We start from the raw sequence: 22,359 nt of genomic DNA on the forward strand, positions 1-22,359 counted from the left end.
GGGGATGTATGGCTAAGTGTGGGGATGTATGGCTAAGTGTGGGGATGTATGGCTAAGTGTGGGGATGTATGGCTAAGTGTGGGGATGTATGGCTAAGTGTGGGGATGTATGGCTAAGTGTGGGGATGTATGGGTAAGTGTGGGGGTGTGTGGGGATGTATGGCTAAGTGTGGGGATGTATGGCTAAGTGTGGGGATGTATGGCTAAGTGTGGGGATGTATGGCTAAGTGTGGGGATGTATGGCTAAGTGTGGGGATGTATGGGTAAGTGTGGGGGTGTGTGGGGATGTATGGGTAAGTGTGGGGGTGTGTGGGGATGTATGGCTAAGTGTGGGGATGTATGGCTAAGTGTGGGGATGTATGGCTAAGTGTGGGGATGTATGGCTAAGTGTGGGGATGTATGGCTAAGTGTGGGGATGTATGGCTAAGTGTGGGGATGTATGGGTAAAGTATGTGTGTCCAGCAGGGTCGCACTAGAGGGCTTTATGAACATGGCGGCACTGCGCAGTGTGAGCAGCAGATGGCGCCCTCTGCGCTCTGTTCTCACCTGCAGACTGAGCATTACACAGGCTGTGCGCTCATTACCGAGCCGCCTCTCTCGCTTTACTTCCCGGTGGCGCAGCTTTGTCGTGATCTCAGCCCCGTCCCCTCGTGTTCCGCTGTAACGACAGCTGTGGGGGCAACTTCTGAAACTTTCCCCAAAGTGTCCGGGCAGAAGGAGGAGTGGCCGGCACCCTCTCCCGGCCAGGTGCCCGCTCTTCCGCCTCCATCTGTTTGTTATGTCCGCTGGACAGGAACAGAAACCTTCTAGAGAAGTCACTGTCAGCCTGGACTCTTCATGTGCTGGAGCAGGTCTGGGCCTAGGACACCCGGGACATGGACAAGGCGCTGTGGGACAGGGCAGGTGGGTATATTATATAGTTGTGTATGTATGTGTATATTATATACATAACTGTGTGTATATAATACATAATTCTGTGTGTGTGTAAACATAAGTATATATAATATAATTGTGTGTGTGCGTGTATACATAATCGAGTATATATAATATATACATAATTTTGTGTATATGTGCGGGTAAACATAAGTATATATAATTGTGTGTGTGTGTGTGTATATATATAATATATATATATATTATTAAAATGTGTGTGTGTTCATGTATGTGTATACATAATAGAGTACATAATTGTGTGTGGCGGTGTGCTATGGTATATTATGCCATGATATGGAGGAGTGCCACACAGCTGCTCACCCTATGTAGGTCGACACTGAGTGATTGCCAATAACTGCCCCCTTGGTTGGAGGGACAGTAGCCATACTCTGGTGAGCTGTATGCCAGCTGGGTATTGGGGTCACTTCTCGGGACTGTGTGCTCTCATGAGCTGTATATCGGCCGGGAATTTGGGTCACTTCTTGGGACTGTATGCTCTGGGGAGCTGTACGCATGTCAGGTATTGAGGTCACTTCTCGGGACTGTATGCTGTGGTGAGCTGTACACCGGCCGGGTATTGGGGGTCACTTCTCTGGACTGTATGCTCTGGTGAGCTGTATGTCGGACGGGTATTGGGGTCACTTCTCGGGACTGTATGCTCTGGTGAGCTGTACGTCGGACGGGTATTGGGGTCACTTCTCGGGACTGTATGCTCTGGTGAGCTGTACGTCGGACGGGTATTGGGGTCACTTCTCGGGACTGTATGCTCTGGTGAGCTGTACGTCGGACGGGTATTGGGGTCACTTCTCGGGACTGTATGCTCTGGTGAGCTGTACGCATGTCAGGTATTGAGGTCACTTCTCGGGACTGTATGCTGTGGTGAGCTGTACACCGGCCGGGTATTGGGGGTCACTTCTCTGGACTGTATGCTCTGGTGAGCTGTATGTCGGACGGGTATTGGGGTCACTTCTCGGGACTGTATGCTCTGGTGAGCTGTACGTCGGACGGGTATTGGGGTCACTTCTCGGGACTGTATGCTCTGGTGAGCTGTACGTCGGACGGGTATTGGGGTCACTTCTCGGGACTGTATGCTCTGGTGAGCTGTACGTCGGACGGGTATTGGGGTCACTTCTCGGGACTGTATGCTCTGGTGAGCTGTACGTCGGACGGGTATTGGGGTCACTTCTCGGGACTGTATGCTCTGGTGAGCTGTACGTCGGACGGGTATTGGGGTCACTTCTCGGGACTGAATGCTCTGGTGAGCTGTACGTCGGACGGGTATTGGGGTCACTTCTCGGGACTGTATGCTCTGGTGAGCTGTACGTCGGACGGGTATTGGGGTCACTTCTCGGGACTGTATGCTCTGGTGAGCTGTACGCCGGACGGGAATTGGGGTCACTTCTCGGGACTGTATGCTCTGGTGAGCTGTACGCCGGGCGGGTATTGGGGTCACTTCTCGGGACTGTATGCTCTGGTGAGCTGTACGCCGGACGGGAATTGGGGTCACTTCTCGGGACTGTATGCTCTGGTGAGCTGTACGCCGGGCGGGTATTGGGGTCACTTCTCGGGACTGTATGCTCTGGTGAGCTGTACGCCGGACGGGAATTGGGGTCACTTCTCGGGACTGTATGCTCTGGTGAGCTGTACGCCGGACGGGTATTGGGGTCACTTCTCGGGACTGTATGCTCTGGTGAGCTGTACGCCGGACGGGAATTGGGGTCACTTCTCGGGACTCTGTGCTTTGGTGAGCCGGGTATTGCAATCACTGGCCTATACTACCTATGGTCCCACACCATGACTTGCCTTATCTATTGGCTCCATTACCAAGAACTTGTGGCTGTTCCCCCTTTATTCCATTTGTCTCAGTGGAATTTTTGGTGGCAGACTCGTGAAACCCTTACATTGATGGTATAGCACTGGGTGAGTTCTACAAACAGATCTGGGTAGTGACGAGCGAACCCAAACCATAGAGTTCGGGTTCCATATTGGACACATAGTGTCCGTGCATGGACCCTGAACACTGACTTCTCAGGAAAGTCTGTCCCTATTTCGGTTCAACCTCCTGAGTAAAAATAAAAGGAAGCAAAATAAAGATGAAAACTTATTTATACTTACCAAGTCTCTGAGTGGCTGCCACACTGCTTCCGAGTCTGCTCATTAGCTCTCATGCATATTCAATGCTTCCCCCAATCACCCTTGGTTACAGCGTCTGTGATTGGTTGTAGAGTGTAAAAATAAATAATTGGGAAAAAATGGCGTAGGGTCCCCCACATTTTGTTACCCAATGTAGACAAAGCAGACAGCTACAAGCTGAAGCCCCCAGCTGTGTGCGTTATTTTGGCTGTGTATCAAAATTCAGGGGACCCCATGCGACCTTTTTTAAATTACCTAAATAAATAATTTTTAAAAAATGGCCTGCGGTCCCCCCAATTTTGAAATTCAGCCAAGATAAAGTGGACAACTAGGGGCTGGTATTCTCAGGCTGGCAATGGCCTATGGCTATTGGACCCCCCCAGCCGAGAAATAGCAGCTGCCCCAAAATTGTTGCATCCATTAGATGTGCCAATCCTGGCACTTTATCCAGCTCATCCTTATTTCCCTGGTACGGTGGCAATCAGGGTGATATAAAGGGTTAATGACAGCTGTGATTTGTAAAAAAAAATCACAGCTGTCATCAAGCCCGAGGTTAGTAATGGGGAGGGTTTTTGAGACCCCCCCCCCATTACTAACCCCGTAAGTAAAAAGAAATAAACTCAAAACGCAGAGAAAAATCCTTTATTTTAAAGAAAACCCCTTTCTCCAATTTATTAAACCCCCCCCAAAACACTCCTGCATGTTCTGCGTAATCCACACGAGGTCCCACGATGATCTCGGCTCTGCTACATCCTAAGGTCGCAGTCACATTAGAAAACGTGATCGATCACTGCAACCGTGGAGACACACTCACTGATTCGCAGCTTTGAGCGGTGATGTCACTAAGTTCACCCAAGGTCACAGCTGAAGGTTCCCTCGGAACTCCAGGTGTAGTCTCAGATGAACTCAGTGACCTCACCAATAATAATAGTAATGCAAGATTACTTGTTTAGGTGATGTGCCCCAAATCTGCATCTCCTGGCAAAAAAAGGCATCGAAACCGGTCAGTATTATAAAGGCAATTTTTACGTTCCACAGCTCGGCCTGGAATGCTCTATATAGGGGCTCACTGGTGGTGGCCGCAACTAATAAGTGAAAAAGCTGGTGACAGGTTCCCTGAAATTTCAGGCTTCAGTACACCTCTTTCAATATTCAGTATTTTCATGTCGTTCTTATAAGAAAAATCAGTGTATATATAATAATGTGTAGCGCTTTGTGCACTAGTACTGGCGTATGACATTTTTAGACTTCATTGTTTAGCTAATCAAAATGAAGACTAACTGTGCTACTGTCATGACTAGTAGTCACAAAGGCTGTGGAAACAATAGCGTTTACTGTACCACCGAGAACATGCTCTAAAATTCAAGGAAATGTAAAGCATTGAATCTTGTTCCCTCCCCTTCCAACTATCTATCTATGTATGTATATGTATATATATATATATATGTGTGTGTATATATATATATATATATATATATATATATATATATATATATATATATATATATATATATATATATATATATATATACATATATACATACATACATACATACATACATACATACATACATAGTTGGAGGGGGAGGGAACAAGATTCAATGTTTTAATGATTTACCTTCCCTTGAATTTTAGAGCATTTTCTCGGTGGTACAGTAAACGCTATTGTATTATATATTACGCTTATAGATATAGATAGAGATATTATATATATATATATATATATATATATATATATATATATATATATATATATATATATATATATATATATATATATATATCAGACTATAGACTGGGCAGGGTAGAAATGGGCATTATAAAATACATAGTCATGGCCAAGTGTTGGCACCTTTTAAAAGTGTTCCAGAAAATTATTGCAATTACACATTTTTATTTTATTTATTTTTTTTATGCATGTTTATTTCTTTTTGTGTGTATTGGAGCGACACAAAAAAGGCAAATTGGACATAATTTCACACCAAACTCCAATAATGGAGCTGCCAAAATTTCGGGCACCCTCAATTTAATACTTGGTATGCACTTTGGAATCATTTCCTATAACCATCAACAAGGTTCTTACACCTCTCAAATGGAATTTTGGACCACTCTTCTTTTGTAATCTGCTCCAGGTGTCTCATATTTGGAGGGTGCCGTCTCCCAACAGCAATTTTTAAGATCTCTCCACAGGTGTTTAATAAGATTTAGATCCAGACCCCATTGCTGGCCACTTCAGAACTCTCCAGCGCTTTGCTTCTAGCCATTTCTGGGGGCTTCTTGAAGTAGGTTTGGAGCCCTTGTCCTGCTGGAAGACTACTGACCTAGGATGCAAACCCATCTTTCATTTTCTGGACCAATTTCAAGGGTGCCATCACTTTCTGCCATGAATGTACATACTAAAGACAGGTTGTGTTACAGGTTGTGCTGCTCTACACTGCTAAATGTCTACATTCTTATTCTTGATTTTTGTCTAACAGGAGATGTTGGGGGTTTGGAAGGGTTAATCAGGTCCAGCTCACATTTGGGATGCCCTGAAAAGAAGAAGCGCAAGTCAACTGTGCAGGTAAATCTCACACAGGGGGACATATTTTAGATCCCTATCAATAAGACTAAAATATTCCTCCAATGTAAACAAAAAAAAAAAACAAAAACTCGCGCAACTCTTTCTCTCCACATATATTGTTAAAAGGAATCTGGTGCCAAATTTTATAACCATTCAAACTGCTTATATTATTAACCCCCTCACACTCGGGCAATTTTTCATCTTTTGGTGTTTTATTTTTACCTCCCTCTTTTTTTTTTCCAAGAGCCATAACTGTATATTTCTCCCAAAAGTCATATAATGGCCTGTGTTTGCAGGACGAGCTTTCTTTCTGATGGATCACATCCATTTTACCATACAATGTATTGAAAAACAGGTAAAAATTTCCCAAGCGGGATGTCATAGTGAGGTAGTGCAATATAACCATTGCTTTTTTGGTTCTGTATTTACGGTGTGCTTTTTTTTTTTTTTTTTGTTTTTTTGTATGGCAAAAATACCTGGGAAAAAAAAGATTCTCCAGATCAGTTGATTATACCAGCAGCGATACCATGCTTATATATTTTAGTATTTATCTTGGTTTAACACCATTTCTGAATTCAATATTTTGGGGCTTTTCATCAATGGAGCTATGTGGATGTTATTTTTTTGTTGCGTGGGGAGCTGACTGTTGTAATGATACCAATTTGAGGAACATGTTTTCATCCATTTTTTTTTCTTCAATTATATTTAATATTTTAGGATGGTCTAGTGACTGAAAAATAACATTTTGGCATTTTGATTTTTTTTTCTTCTCCTTTATGGCATCTGCTTTAGGGGCTAATTGATTTTCTATTTTGATACTGTTATTTTACAGACTTGGAGATACAGAATGCCCACAGGAGAGTACTAAGATGGCAGCCACGGGGGAATCTGTGATTGTGTTGTGGGGAACCGATGCGTGCAGGCATTCCATTTAAATGGCCCTGTCAGCAGCATCTAAACAGTTAATGGCAGTGATCAGATCTTAGCTCTGGCTGCTGCTGTTAATTACAGATTCCTCCCATGGAATATAGCCGGCTTCTACCACATGTGGAGAGCATTGAGCTCCCTCCACAATTGAAGACGTAGATATTACACCTAATGATGTACTTAAAAAAAAAGAAATCTGTAAAAAAACAAACAAACCCCAAAACCATTTATGCAGTCATTCTGACAAGGGTTTTTCAATTTGGTATTAAAATGAGCATTTTCAAGTTCTATGTGCACTCAACATTTATATATTAGATTCTGACATCATGTTGTGGTTTATGTACAGTCATATGAAAAAGTTTGGACACCCCTATTAATGTGAACCTTTTTTCTTTATAACAATTTGGGTTTTTGCAACAGCTATTTCAGTTTCATATATCTAATAACTGATGGACTCCGTAATATTTCTCGATTGAAATGAGGTTTATTGTACTAACAGAAAATGTGCAATCCACATTTAAAAAAAAATTTGACCGGTGCAAAAGTATAGGCACCTCAACATAAAAGTGACATTAATATTTTGTAGATCCTCCTTTTGCAAAAATAACAGCCTTTAGTCGCTTCCTGTAGCTTTTAATGAGTTCCTGGATGAAGGTATATTTGACCATTCCTGTTTACAAAACAATTCCAGTTCAGTTAAGTTTGATGGTTGCCGAGCATGGACAGCACGCTTCAAATCATCCCACAGATTTTCAATGATATTCAGGTCTGGGGACTGGGATGGCCATTCCAGAACATTGTAATTGTTCCTCTGCATTAATGCCTGAGTAGATTTGGAGCGGTGTTTTTTATCATTGTCTTGCTGAAATATCCATCCCCCTGCGTAACTTCAACTTCGTCACTGATTCTTGCACATTATTGTCAAGAATCAGCTGATACTGAGTTAAATCCATGAGACCCTCAACTTAAACAAGATTCCCGGTGCCGGCATTGGCCACACAGCCCCAAAGCATGATGGAACCTCTACCAAATTTTACTGTGGGTAGCAAGTGCTTTTCTTGGAATGCTGTGTTTTTTTGCCTCCATGCATAACACCTTTTTGTATGACCAAACAACTCAATCTTTGTTTCATCAGTCCACAGGACCTTCTTTTAAAATGTAACTGGCTTGTCCAAATGTGCTTTTGCATACCTCAGGCGACTCTGTTTATGGCATGCTTGCAGAAACCGCTTCTTTCGCATCGCTCTCCCATACAGCTTCTCCTTGTGCAACGTGCGCTGTATTGTTGACCGATGCACAGTGACACCATCTGCAGCAAGATGAAGCTGCAGGTCTTTGGAGGTGGTCTGTGGATTGTCCTTGACCGTTCTCACCATTCTTCTTCTCTGCCTTTCTGATATTTTTCTTGGCCTGCCATTTCTGGGCTTAACAAGAACTGTACCTGTGTTCTTCCATTTCCTTACTATGTTCCTCACAGTGGAAACTGACAGTTTAAATCTCTAAGACAACTTTTTGTATCCTTCCCCTGAACAACTATGTTGAATAATCTTTGTTTTCAGATCATTTGAGAGTTGTTTTGAGGAGCCCATGATGCCACTCTTCATAGGAGATTCAAATAGGAGAAAAACTTGCAAGTGGCCACCTTAAATACCTTTTCTCATGATTGGATACACCTGCCTATGAAGTTCAAAGCTCAATGAGGTTACAAAACCAATTTAGTGCTTTAGTAACTCAGTAAAAAGTAGTTAGGAGTGTTCAAATCAAGAAATTGATAAGGGTGCCCATACTTTTGCACTGGTCAAATTTTGTTTAAATGCGGATTGCACATTTTCTGTTAGTACAATAAATCTCATTTCAATCCAGAAATATTACTCAGTCCATCAGTTACTAGATATATGAAACTGAAGTAGCTGTTGCAAAAACCCAAATTGTTATAAAGGAAAAAGGTTAAGATTAATAGGGGTGCCCAAACTTTTTCATATGACTGTATACAGTGGAACCTTGGTTAACGAGAACAATCCATTCTGGGAGTGTGCTTGTTAACCAAGTTACTCGTCTAGCAAAGCAACATTTCCCATAGGAAATAATGCAAGCTCAAACAATTCATTCCACAACTTGTTAAATGTCCCATCCTGGTTCCCTATTGTGCCATTCCACACACGCACAAGCATGCACACACACACATATTATGCTCACCTCACCTTACCTTCCATTCCATCGCCGGCTTCCTGGATCTTGCAGTTTGCCGGTACAGGATGTGTATCGGGTAACCATCGCGGCGAGGTAGAAACTTCCGCTGCCAGAGCGCTGACGTCAAAGGCAGGAGCCGCTTGCCTCTGATTGGTCAGCGCGCTGCCTTTGAATAGTGGCTGACAGCGACAGTTCCTCCCTCATCACAATGGTTTCCGATACACATCCTGTAGCGGCAAACTACAAGAACCGTGAGGCTGGCGATAGAACGGAAGGTAAGGGGAGCATGTGTGTGTGTGTGTGTGTGTGTGTGTGTGTGTGTGTGTATGCATGTTTGTGTGGACTGTAAGAACAGGTCAGAGTGCGGTGAATGTACGGAATCGGAAGTGTGTGCAGTATTTTGCTCGTACGGCAAAGCTTGCTCGTAAAGCTTTGCTCGTTAAGCGGAATACTCGCTAACTGGGTTACTCGTTAACCAATATTCCACTGTATTTTCAACGTAAACTTTACCTCCTCTATTCAGGTAGGCTCCCCTTTGTCTGCTTTATGTTTTTAATATTATCATGTCTTTCTAAATTACTTAAATCCTTGTTTTTATTAATATTGGTCTTTCATCTTGTTCCCATCTTTTTTTTTATTATTATTATCCATACTAGAGGCCAGTAACATAGGATTGAAAATGTGTCGCAGAAGAAGCCATATACTCACCTTAGCAATCCGCTAATGTGCAAGGTGTCCCTTTTTAGTCTCGGCATGCTAGCCTCGATCGATGATGTATAGACACGTGATTGCTGCATCGCTATAGTTTAGCATGCAGATTTAACAAAATCTCAATCCATTTGCCCATTTTTCCTTGCAGAGGTCCTGGAATTTGTATTAATTTACATTCTCCTAGTCTCATTTGTAATCCTAACATTTAGTTTGACGTGATAACCTCACATTAAGCATGCTTAATTAACTTTCATCATTATTTTTTATTTTATATTTTTTTAATTTGTAGGGGTCCATGCTTCCTCCTCTCTCAGAATATGCTCCACCAACAATCACCAGCTCAGATCATCTCATTGCCTGCAATCCTTTTGATGACGGCCACAGTATATCTCCTCTTTCAGGGTACACTTACTTTGGAAAACCAAGACATACCAACACTGAAGTGTTTAACGCTTTCAAGATGCCACCTAATACATCACCGAAAAGGTTTCGGAATGGTGGCTCACATAGCTTTAGAGATCAGCCACTATCTTTTCCAAAAGAAATGAGAAGTATGCCTATGGAGAGAACATTCGCATTCAGCAATATACAGGAAAAATCACCTTTTGAAAATGAAATTTTTTTTAGCAGTGGACTTGGACAAACGATTACCATGCCTGGACAGCACTTTAGACCTAACCATGATCAAGATGTTTTTCACTTAACAAGTCCCAACTCTGACCAGCGAAACAACTTTCAGGCTTTAAATTACAGGGCTCAAAGTGGCAAAGTGCACTTTATCCAGCAGCATGACGGCAGCCACCAATTTGAACCGGAACAGGCTCACTTTATGCTTCCAAAAATATCTATCTATAGGCAAGATTCTGATTCTTCATCTAATAAAAATTGTAACCTAAACCTTACTGCAACCGAAGATAATGCTCGTCCGCGTGATTTCAACCACGTTACTACTGATCCACTGGACTCTAAAAAACACATGCATAATTCAGAAAACTTGGAGTCTGAAACCATAGACCTAACTAATAGTGGTCCAGGTAATGGAGCCCACAGCAAAACTTCACTTCCTAAACTTGCAAAAAGTGGTGTGACACCTAGTGAGAAATGCAATCGATGGCTTCTCCAGTCCAGTTTTTCTGGTCCTTTATCCACTGACACAATGAATCCATGTGGTATTTGTTCTATTGAAGTTAATGATGCCGGGGATGCAATTATGTGTGAAGTTTTGTGTCGCAAGTGGTTTCATCGAGCATGCACTGGGATGAGTGAGATCGCCTACGCGCTGCTTACTGCAGAACCCTCAGCGATTTGGGGTTGCGATACTTGTATGGCAAAGAAGGGTGTTCAGTTGGTGTGCACACGGAAATAATGAAACGCCCTCCCTCACTTTTTTATAGAATGGAGGTTTTTTTGGAAACCAAGCCATATTTTTGCGGATATTGAGAAATAGATACATGGGAAGACCTGCCTCACCAGCACCGAGCCCTATTCCCTTCTTTGCTGTTGAAATCTCATCATCCTGCAACGAGAGAAGCCCAAGGTTTTCCCAAAGTCCTCCATCTGTTATATATCTTCTCATTATAAACCTGAAGATTTTTGCAGGTCTTCATTTTTCCCCTCTGCTGTCATGATCTGAATATATGCTGCTCTGAGATCTTTTGCACTATTTTAAATTACTATTTTTAATAAGAATAATTTTTTTAGGGGCAGCACAGAGTGCAAACCTAAGGGAAAAACAAATTAAAAAAAACGCAATGAGATTGTGGGAATTGCACTGTTGACTTACTGTTTGTTGTTGGGTGCGAGTTTATCATTTGTAACAGTGTGTTTGGAATCACGGCACTTATCCCTTTTAAATGTGATATCTAGATTTTATCAAAATGTCTTGAATATTAATATAATTAGCACTTTGTAGTTTGTTTTTATGCTTGATTTTTGGTTTGCTTTAATCTACAAGCAATGGGGAGGTATGCCGCTTGTGACGCAGAGGCAATATTGAGATCTAGTAAAGTGGCTGCAGATAATCAGAATGTTCACTTTTACTGTATGAATTGCTTTGGGGGAAAATACGATGTAAAAATTGGGAAGAATAAACCATTAGTGCCTCAATCTCATTTGTTGCTTTCATTCTGGTATTCCTGAAGGCTTAATCTTGCCAGTGGATTTATAGAGATATTCGAATAAAAGTAGCTACAAATAGCGAGACCGGTGATCAGGAGTTTGCGGGTTTACTGTTTTCTCCCCTGAATGACAATTACATTATTAACCTGAAGACCAAATGATGAGGATTTTCTCATGTTCCAAGGGCTTTTTATCTGTTTTAGAAACTTTTCTTACTGAATTATCTATTACGGTGCAGATGTTTTCTGATGAGTGGGAGATTAACTAAAGTACCATGCTCCTAGAGCGCAGCAGATTAGTTTTTCTCTACCGATAATTGGCATAATAAAAGAAAGTTACTAAGTCGCCTCCTGTATTTATTAAGCTCCAGCTTGTGCCATCCATTGTTGTTTTACTTCATTTTATTTGCTATGCAGAAGAATTAATGTTCAGGTCCAATTCAAATCACTACTAAGCTAGACAATACAATTTTTCTTGAAATTCAACAATACAATATGGTCGTCACTATACCAGTTTTTAGCAGTGCAATGGTTTCCTTTCTTCTTGTGCATCACTGAGTGAAAGAGGATTTACCAACTACAAGTGTCTCAATAAATTTAGAATATCATCAAAAAGTTAATTTATTTCAGTAATTCAAGACAAAGAGGGAAACGCATATATTCTATAGTCATTACAGAGTGATCTACCGTATTTTTCGCTTTATAAGACGCACTTTTGTTCCCCCAAATTTTGGGGGAAATTAGAGGGTGCGTCTTATAATCCGAATATACAGATTGTATACTGCAGGGCCCAGGGGAGATGGGGGCAGCTCTGGAGCGGTGCTGGGGGCTGGTATAGGCTGCAGCAGGCAGGGGCAGATCTCCTTCTCCCGCTCATATAATATGCACTGCTGCTGTCCATCACCTTGGTGCTTAAACCGCAACGCGGTGATGGGCTGAAGGAGCGGTGCATATTTTTTGTGCCTGCCGCCCCCCTTTGATGGCACATGCCCACCCCTGTGTTAGATATGGCCTCCATGCTGCTGCCCATAGTAAAATAAAAAAACTCTTTACTTACCACCTCCAGCGCTGATCTCCTGTGTCTCCCGATGTCTCCCTGGTGCTGCTGTGATCAGACACGCAGAGATGATGTCACTCTGCTGTGCCGATCACATGACCGGCACTGAGAACCAGGAAGTGCAGGAGCTCAGCAGCACGGAGGGAGACACCGGGAGGACAGCGATGATGAAGGTAAGTAAAGAGTTTTTTATTTTACTATGGGCAGCAGCATGGGGGCCATATCAAACACAGGGGAACGTGTGCCATCCATAGGGGGCCATGGGCAACACAGGGGGATGTGTGCCATCCTTAGGGGGCCATATCAAACACAGGGGGACGTGTGCCATCCATAGCGGGCCATGGGTAACACAGGGGGATGTGTGCCTTCCATAGGGGGTCATATCAAACACAGGGGGACGTATGCCATCCATAGGGGACCATATCAAACACAGGGGGACGTGCGCCATCCATAGGGGGCCATATCAAACACAGGGGGACTTATGCCATCCATAGGGGACCATATCAAACACAGGGGGACGTGTGCCATCCATAGAAGGCCATAGGCAACACAGGGGGATGTGTGCCATCCATAGGGGGACATATCAAACACAGGGGGACATGTGCCATCTATAGGGGGCCATGGGAAGCAGAGAGTGATGTGTGCCATCACTGGGGGACATGTGGCATCACTGGGGGACGTCTGCCAGCACAAGAGGACTATATTCAATATAAGGGGGCCCATATCCAGATTAAGGGAGCTAATTTTAAGTTGGGGGACTATGAAGGAGTTATACCCTATATGATTTGTTAGACGGACACTGGTATTATAAGACGGACCCCATTTAACATTAAAAAATAACATCTCTTTTCCTTCACTAAATTTGGGGGTGCGTCATATAATCAGGTGCGTCTTATAAAGCGAAAAATACGGTATTTCAAGTGTTTATTTCTGTTAATGTTGATGATTATGGCTTACAGCTAATTAAAACCCAAAAGTCATTATCTCAGATAATTAGAGTATTATATAAGACCAAATGAAAAAATGATTTTAAACTCAGAAATGTTGGCGCCTACTGAAAAGTATGTACAGTAAAGGCACTCAATAATTGGTCGGGGCTCCTTTTGCATGAATTACTGCATCAATGCGACGAGGCATGGAGGTGATCAGCCTGTGGCATTGTTGAGGTGTTATGGAAGCCCAGGTTGCTTTGATTGCAGCCTTCAGTTCGTTTGCATTGTTGGGTCTGGTGTTTCTCATCTTCCTCTTCACAATATCCCATAGATTCTCTGTGGGGTTTAGGTCAGTGATACGGTGGTTATTAAACCAGGTATTGGTACTTTTGGCAGTGTGGACAGGTGCCAAGTTCTGCTGGAAAATTAAATTTCCATCTCCAAAAAGCTTGTTGGCAGAGGGAGCAAGAAGTGCTCTAAAATTTCCTGGTAGAGGACTGTATGGACTTTGGTCTTCATTAAACACAGTGGACCTACACCAGCAGATGACATGGCTCCCCAAACAATCACTGATTGTGGAAACTACACACTAGACCTCAAGCAGCTTGGATTGTGGCCTCTCGACTCTTCCTCCAGACTCTGGGACCTTGATTTCCAAATAAAATGCAAAATTTACTTTCATCTGACACCTTGGACGACTGAACAACAATCCAGTTCTTTTTTTCTCTCTGGCCCAGGTGAGACGCGTGTGGCGTTGTCTATTGGTCATGAGTGGCTTGACACAAGGAATGCGATATTTGTAGCCCATGTCCTGTATATGTCTGTGTGTGGTGGCTCTTGAAGCACTGACTCCAGCAGCAGTCCACTCCTTGTTACTCTCCCCCAAATTTTTGAATGGCCTTTTCTTAACAATCCTATCAAGGCTCCGGTTATCTAGATTGCTTGTGCACCTTTTTCTACCACACTTTTTTTCCTTCCACTAAACTTTCTATTAATATGCTTTGATACAGCACTCTGTGAACAGCCAGCTTCTTTAGCGATTACCTTTTGTGGCTTACCCTCCTTGTTGACTCTGTCAATGACTGCCTTCTGGACATTTGTCAATCAGCAATCTTCCCCATGACTGTGTAGCCTACTGAACCAGACTAAGGGACCATTTTTAAACGCTTAGGAACTATTTGCAGGTGTTTTGTGGTAATTATTCTAATTTTCTGAGATGACTTTTGAATTTTCATTGGCTTACAGTCATAATCAACAACATTAACAGAAATAAACACTTGAAATAGATCACTCTGTTTGTAATGACTCTACATAATGTGTTTCCCTTTTTGTATTGAATTACTGAAATAGATTACCGTATTTTTCGCTTTATAAGACGCACCTGATTATAAGACGCACCTAGGTTTTAGAGGAGGAAAATTAAAAAAAAAAATTGAGCCAAATAGTGAGCTAAAACATTTTAATAAAATTAAAAAAAACATTATTTTAACAATTTAGACTCAACAGGAGGGTCTGTTATGGGGGGATCTGTGGATGATGCACTGCTGTGGGGGACCTGTGGATAACGCACTGCTATGGGGGACCTGTGGATGACACTGCTATGGGGAACATGTGGATGGCGCACTGTTATGGGGGACCTGAGGATGATGCACTATTATGGGGGACCTGTGGATGACACTGCTGTGGGGGATCTGTGGATAACGCACTGCTATGGGGGAAATGTGGATGACTCATTGCTATGGGGGACCTGTGGATGACGCACTATTATGGGGACCTGTGGATGATGCACTGTTATGTGGGATCCGTGGATGACACGGCTATGGGGGATCTGCATGATGCACTTTTATGGGGATCTGGGACTACCACCCCCCTCATCCTTAGGAATACACCCATGTACTGTATACCATACATGGCTGTATTCTGAAAGATGAGGGGGGTGGTAGTCACATTTACACTTTGGCCATTACATTAGTCCCTCCCTGGAGTGTTTACACTAAAGGACTACAGCCCCCATCATCCTTCAGAATACACCGATTGATACAGTATATTCTGAAGGCTGATGATGGGGGTTGTGTTCCCCTTCAGTGTTTTTTGCTCACCTATTAGGACCCTTCGTTCAACTGATAACATTTGTCAGGCTCAGATCACTGATTGGTGGAGGCAGCTCTGCAGAAGTTGTCTCCACCAATCAGCATCCAGCCCTAGCGAGGAGAGGGAGAATCGTTCGTCTCTCTCTCCTCTTTCTTATGATAGTCTCCGCCTGCTGCGGAGATCTAAAATGGAGCCCGCACATGCGCAGATCGCGATCTTCGAGAGCCGCGATCTCTATCTGCGCCTGCGTAGCCTCCGACGCGATGGACTTCAGGAAAATGGCTACGGAAGGCAGCACATGCGCAGATGGAGATCTCGCTTCTCTGAGATCTCCATCTGCGCCTGCGTCACCTCCGCAGCCATTTTCCGGAAGTCGCGTTGGAGGCAGCGCAGGCGCAGATAAAGATTTCGGCTATGGTGACCGCCACCGCAGCCGATTGCCGGGGGATCCATGGCGGCCGCCACCGCAGCCGATTGCCGGGGGATCCATGGCGGCCGCCACCGCAGCCGATTGCCGGGGGATCCATGGCGGCCGAAACCGCAGCCGATTGCCGGGGGATCCATGGCGGCCGCCTGCGCAGCCGATTGCCGCCGGATCCATGGCGGCCGCCTCCGCGGCCGATTGCTGGGGTATCCATGGCGGCTGCACCAGCCTCCTGTGACTCACTCCACCGCCGCATTACTGCCCGGTAAGTTACATTCACTTTGTAAGACGCACCCCTATTTTCCCCACAATTTTGGGGGGGAAAAAGTGCGTCTTATAAAGCGAAAAATACGGTAACTTTTTGATATTTTTATTTGAGATGCACCTGTAAATAGTCATTATACCCTCAGACATGGCCACCACTACAGCTCAGTGTACCGTATGAAAAATGGTATAGGAGGGTCTTTGGGAGTAACAATACAACTTTTCAAGGTTTAAATTTCACAATGACAAACTGCATGAATATCAATGCCTTTGTGTTTCTAAAGCAAACGGTGTTTGTTTTTACTCATGTTTATGAGCAAAGATGTGAGTAGTGTCAATAAGGCATTACATATAATGAAATCTGCCATTTGGGAATTTCTCTTTGTCTTATAAAGGTTGAAACAGTTTCCAATTGTTGGACTTTGCAGTTTTTCATCTTGCTTTATACAAACATAAGTACAGTGGAACCTTGGTTAACGAGAACAATCCGTTCTGGGAGTGTGCTTGTTAACCAAGTTACTTGTCTAGCGAAGCAAGATTTCCCATAGGAATTTATTGCAATGCAGGCAATTCGTTCCACAATTTGTTAAATGTCCCATCCTGGTCTCCTATTGTGCCATTCCACACACGTACAAACGCACACATATTATGCTCATCTTACCTTCTGTTCGATCGCTAGCCTCCTAATTCTTGCAGTTTGCCGATACAGGATGTGTATGGGGTACCAATCGCGACGAGGGAGGACCTTCCGCTGCCAGAGCGCTGATGTCAAAGGCAGGAGCTGCTTGCCTCTGATTGGTCAGCGCGCTGCCTTTGAGTAGCGGCTGACAGCAGAAGTTCCTCCCTCGTCACGATGGTTACCTAATACACATCATGTAGCGGCGAACTACAAGAACCATGAGGCCAGCGATGGAAGGTAAGGTGAGCATAATATGTGTGTGTTTGTGTGTACTGTAAGAGCGGGTCAGAGCGCGGAGGATGTACGGAGCTGGAAGTGTGTGCGGTGAGTATTATACTCGTACGGCAAAGCTTGCTTGTACAGTGAGTTTCACATATACAGCAAGCTTTGCTCGTAAAGCGGAATACTTGTTAACTCGGTTACTCATTAACCGAGGTTCCACTGTATAGCTAAGAACAGTAGTAAAGCAGAAAAAAAGAAAACAGTATCCCAGAGATCTGAAAACTAACTCCCAAACAATACAGACGAGAGATGAAACTGCTAGCAGAAAAAACACTCCTGTCGTTGTGCCAAGGGTAAATAGTATTTAAATAAATTACTTCTGCAATTATGATTTCCAAAATGAATATACAGTATGTATTAGGGTTTCAAGAGACAAGGACCCAAACAACCAATATAGAGGAGGCTATAAAATATGGCAGTATAAAAGTTAGAAATTGAAAAATCTCATCAGCCAGGAAATGGATCTAAAAGTAAATTAATAATTACAATTTACAGTAAAAATAAAGGTGCAGGTTTACTTTTTCATTGTAGATGATGCTCGAGACTGGTATGATAGTCATTTGGGGAAGTTTGATGCCCTAACGGCATATAGTATGGTACACAATCCAGGGTATGGTCCTCCATAGAACGCGGATGTGCTGCAGGAGATTCCACTAGTGCTGCTGACCAAGTTGTGTGGTCTGCTGTCCCAAGATGGAGTGAGCCCAAGGAGGTAGTGTCAGAATTGGGGTGTTGTTCGGGTCTATCCCAGCACAGCAGAGCAAACCCCTGTTCTGTAGAGTGCAGTATCGCTGCTAGAATTCCACAGCCAATTGTGTCCCTAACAACTTAGTAAGTTACAGGATGTCTGCAGAAATTCGAGCAGCTGGTGTCACACCATAGTCCATAGGCCAGTGAGCCAATTACAGCATGTTAAAGAAAAAAGGAGCCAGCACGATCTGAAATTGGCATGCATCATATAAAAAGTGAAAATTCACAGATTTATTCCAACTGTACTATAATAAAAAAATGAGATTTTTAGCAAATAATTGATCAATTCTTTGAGCCACCCCTTCCAACGTCACGGCAAATCTCAATAGGGGGGGTCCTACTCTATATTCTGTATTTCATGTGCCATGCGGCCTCCTAGATAAAGTTAAAAGCAGAACCATAATGGAGCACACATACCTGTAACCTGTATATAGCCCTCTATACTGGGATTGTCAGTTCTGATATAGTCCTGGTATGTGTAGAGCTTGCTCCACATGCTGGGACCTGGGCTGGCCTCTATCCACAATTGCCTCTTTTGCAACATAGAAGCGGTTATATATACAGGTTACAGGTATGTGTGCTCCATTATGGTTCTGCTTTTAACTTTATCTAGGAGGCCGCATGGCACATGAAATACAGAATATAGAGTAGGACCCCCCTATGAGATTTGCCGTGACGATGGCAGGGGTGGCTCAAAGAATTGATCAATTATTTGCTAAAAATCTCATTTATATTACAGTACAGTTGGAATAAATCTGTGAATTTGCTCTTTTTATATGATGCATGCCATTTTCAGATCGTGCTGGCTCCCCTCTCTCTCAATTACAGCATGTTGCAAAACACATGTGTCTTCAGCAGGGATGCAACCCAGCTCTGGGGTTCCTGCATTTAATGGCTCCTGTGACTAGGTGCAGATTTACAAACACAGCGCCAGCACCAGTAGCAATCACATCGCTTTGCCATAGTGTCTCCTGGACCCAGCGTGGCATCCGGATCATTCTGGGTCACTCACATAGACCTGCAGTAACCACTTCCATACATGACATTCCTGATAGTGTACATTTGAGGAAGGTTTTTTTTTTAAACCGAAACGTCACGTATTTGTACACTGATTTTTTTGCCACATTAAAATTATTTACTCTCATGCAAATTTGAGTGCCAGATTTTTTTTGTTAGTATTACAGAGTTGGCTCCTATGCGGGCACCTCACCACACCAGGAGTGCCGTGTTTTGTATTTGAATAGGGGCAGATTTAATCAAGCAACTCAAACAATGGAAAAAAAAACCACTAGAAATAGGATATATCACAGAATCAGTACCTTGGAGGACCATTCTAAGAAAGAAAAAAAAAGTGTGAACAGTCAATCAGTCACTCTTGTACAACATAAAAAACTGTCATATATTAAAGGGAACCTGTCATCAGAAATTTAGCTATAAAGCTAAAAGTTCCCCCCTCTGCAGCTCCTGGGCTGCATTCTAGGAAGCTTCCTATAGATTTTGTGTCACCTTTTATCCCAAAATAAACACTTTATAAACTGGTACCTTTTCGTATGTAAATTTCTTAATTTTCCATGTGGGCGGGCTGCCTGATGTACGTTGCTGTTCCTCCATCATATTGACGCCGCCCCCGAACGCTGAATTTGAAAGTTCAGGACACCGCCCCTGGGTGCCCGTGGTCCAGCGCATGCGCTGTTCCACTGTAGCGGTGCCGTGCACTGTGTGCACGTGCGACCGCTGTGACGCTTTGCGCGGGCACGAGGTTATGGGCGGCGCTGTTAGTGTCATCAGTAAGTGCCGCCCATAACCTCGTGACCGCACTTTCCCCTATTCCTCCAGCGTTATGCGCAAGCGCTGGAGGAATGATGCCCGGACGTCCCCTCCTTCCCATCATGCTCAGCACGAGGTCACGAGGTTATGGGCGGCACTTACTGATGACACTAACAGCGCCGCCCATAACCTCGTGCCCGCGCAAAGCGTCACAGCGGTCGCACGTGCACACAGTGCACGGCACCGCTACAGTGGAACAGCGCATGCGCTGGACCACGGGCACCCAGGGGCGGTGTCCTGAACTTTCAAATTCAGCGTTCGGGGGCGGCGTCAATATGATGGAGGAACAGCAACGTACATCAGGCAGCCCGCCCACATGGAAAATTAAGAAATTTACATACGAAAAGGTACCAGTTTATAAAGTGTTTATTTTGGGATAAAAGGTGACACAAAATCTATAGGAAGCTTCCTAGAATGCAGCCCAGGAACTGCAGAGGGGGGAACTTTTAGCTTTATAGCTAAATTTCTGATGACAGGTTCCCTTTAAAACCATAAAGGATTAGTACCTTTTCCCCATTCCTTTATTTTATTTATTTGTTAGGAACTATCGTGACTCAAATAGAACAAAATGAATGTTGGGCTAAGATCACTAAAAATATCCAATCAATGTAATATTAAATAAATAAAAGCAAAAAGCTCAACATCCTGTTTAAGACCATTTGGTATGAGGGAATCTAGGTCCTAAATCCACCTGGATTCTGCACGCGACATCCTAAGTATAAAATTACCTCCCCACCAATCCTTAGGCTATGTTCACACAGTGCATCTTTTATTGCGTTTTTGGTGCGTTTTTGATGTCACAAAGATGCACCTAAATGTATGCGTTTCCTTCCCCCAGCAAAGTCTGAGATTTCTATTTTGCTGTCTACACAGTGCATCTTTTTTTGGCTGCATCTTGAAGATGCAGCATGTCAATTTTGTTTTGCATTTTTGAGCCCTTCCAGTTAATAGATTTGACTTAAAAAAAAAAAACAAAAACGCATTGGGCAAAATGCGGTAAAACCGCGTAAAAAATGCATGCGTTTTTGATGCATTTTTGCCGCAGGTGCGTCTTTATGGGCTAAAAAGGCTGTATCTTTGTGGTTAAGAAAAGATGCAGTGTGTGAACATAGCCTTAGTGACTCTCTCCAGGCCCAAACATCGAGTGCTTCCCAGGGGCCTCCTGTATTTTTAAAGAAAATGTTTTGAGAGAGTATGTGTCTTAATACCTTTTTTGCTCTTAACAATGTTCACAGATGCGAACAAATAATCTACGGGATGTGCCTCTAACATAGTACTTCCCACAGGGGCATATAATAGCATAAATAACCAGTTCCCTCCCCCTTTGGCATAGTAGTATCTCTATGGCTACTTTCACACATCCGGTTTTTGCTCTGCGGCACAATACGGCGCTCTGCAGAAAAACTGCAACCGTTTTTTTTGCCGCCGGTTGCGTTTTTTTTTGCATAGACTTACATTAGTGCCGTATTGTGCCGCATGGGCTTGCGTTCGGTCCGGTTTTTGCCGCATGCGGCAGATTTAGCCGATGCCGCGGCCGGATGGAACGTTCCCTGGCACGTTTTTTGCTCCGCCAAAAAAAAATGCATCCGCTGCGGCGCATTTTTCAATGCATGCCTATGGACGCCGGATGCGGCGCGATGCAGAAAAAACGCATCCGGCCGCCGCATGCGGTTTCTTCCACTGCGCATGCTCAGTAGCATGCCGCAACTGGAGAAAAACGGACGGGCCGCATGTAAAAACTTATGCAAAGGATGCGGTATTTTCGCCGCATCCGTTGCATAGGTTTCACAGCCGGATTGAGCCGCACAGCTCAAACCGGATGTGTGAAAGTAGCCTTAAGCTACCAGGTGAGTTAGAAGTGTGTCTACACCCATATCAGTTTCCACAACGAAAAAATCCACATACGGGTTCTCTGCATATTATTGCCCTATGTTAGTTTACACGTATAGTGTTCTGTTGGTCTTTACTATATATCCATTTTTTTTTTTTAAACATATTTTATTTGATGTCAGCAAGCACATAAGAGAACATGTTGTTATAGTCGATACAATTTCTCCGGATCGTACAATGCTTCCGTTACATAATTTTCTTTTTCATTGTCACAACAATTTCATCTCCATAGAATTATCTTAACAATAATTTACTTTAACTTAACAAACTAACATATTTGTTCCCTTCAGTTGGTCCTTTGGATCCTTTGGATGCTCCCCATCTTCAGTGTCCCTAGTGTCCCTGCAGTGTCTTGCACACAATACCAAGACGTGTGTTCAAATGCTTTAATTAATTGGGTGATTTCCGTCTGTGTGAAGCTTTGCTCAATAAATGTTCTCCACTTTTTGAAGAATCTTTTAGTGGACTTCTCCTTATGTTTCTCTGAATCCAGTTTGTCGTACATCATTATTGTTTTTAGGGTATCAACTATTTTTGTATTTCTCGGTGTCTGTCTTATCAGCCAATTCCTAAGTAGACATTTCTTTTAA

General features: G+C 43.4%; 1 protein-coding gene across 1 annotated transcript; it reads left to right on the forward strand.

The window, feature by feature from the left end:
- Positions 1-565: 565 nt before the first annotated feature.
- On the forward strand, positions 566-11,904 carry PYGO1 (pygopus family PHD finger 1). The gene is made up of 3 exons (XM_075345752.1): positions 566-902; positions 5,543-5,628; positions 9,746-11,904. The coding sequence occupies exons 1-3, from the start codon at positions 875-877 to the stop codon at positions 10,820-10,822; spliced, it is 1,191 nt and encodes a 396-aa protein (XP_075201867.1). The 5' UTR covers positions 566-874; the 3' UTR covers positions 10,823-11,904.
- Positions 11,905-22,359: the final 10,455 nt, after the last annotated feature.

The sequence above is a fragment of the Anomaloglossus baeobatrachus genome, chromosome 4, assembly GCF_048569485.1.
Source record: "Anomaloglossus baeobatrachus isolate aAnoBae1 chromosome 4, aAnoBae1.hap1, whole genome shotgun sequence".
Classification (NCBI taxonomy): Eukaryota; Metazoa; Chordata; class Amphibia; order Anura; family Aromobatidae; genus Anomaloglossus; species Anomaloglossus baeobatrachus.

Bases quoted from the DNA above. Each gene is read 5' to 3' on its own strand.
- PYGO1 (XM_075345752.1), top strand. From the start codon at position 875: ATGGACAAGGCGCTGTGGGACAGGGCAG. The intron at 903-5,542 runs GTGGGTATATTA...TTTGTCTAACAG, and splicing joins GGCGCTGTGGGACAGGGCAG to GAGATGTTGGGGGTTTGGAA. The intron at 5,629-9,745 runs GTAAATCTCACA...TTTAATTTGTAG, and splicing joins AGCGCAAGTCAACTGTGCAG to GGGTCCATGCTTCCTCCTCT.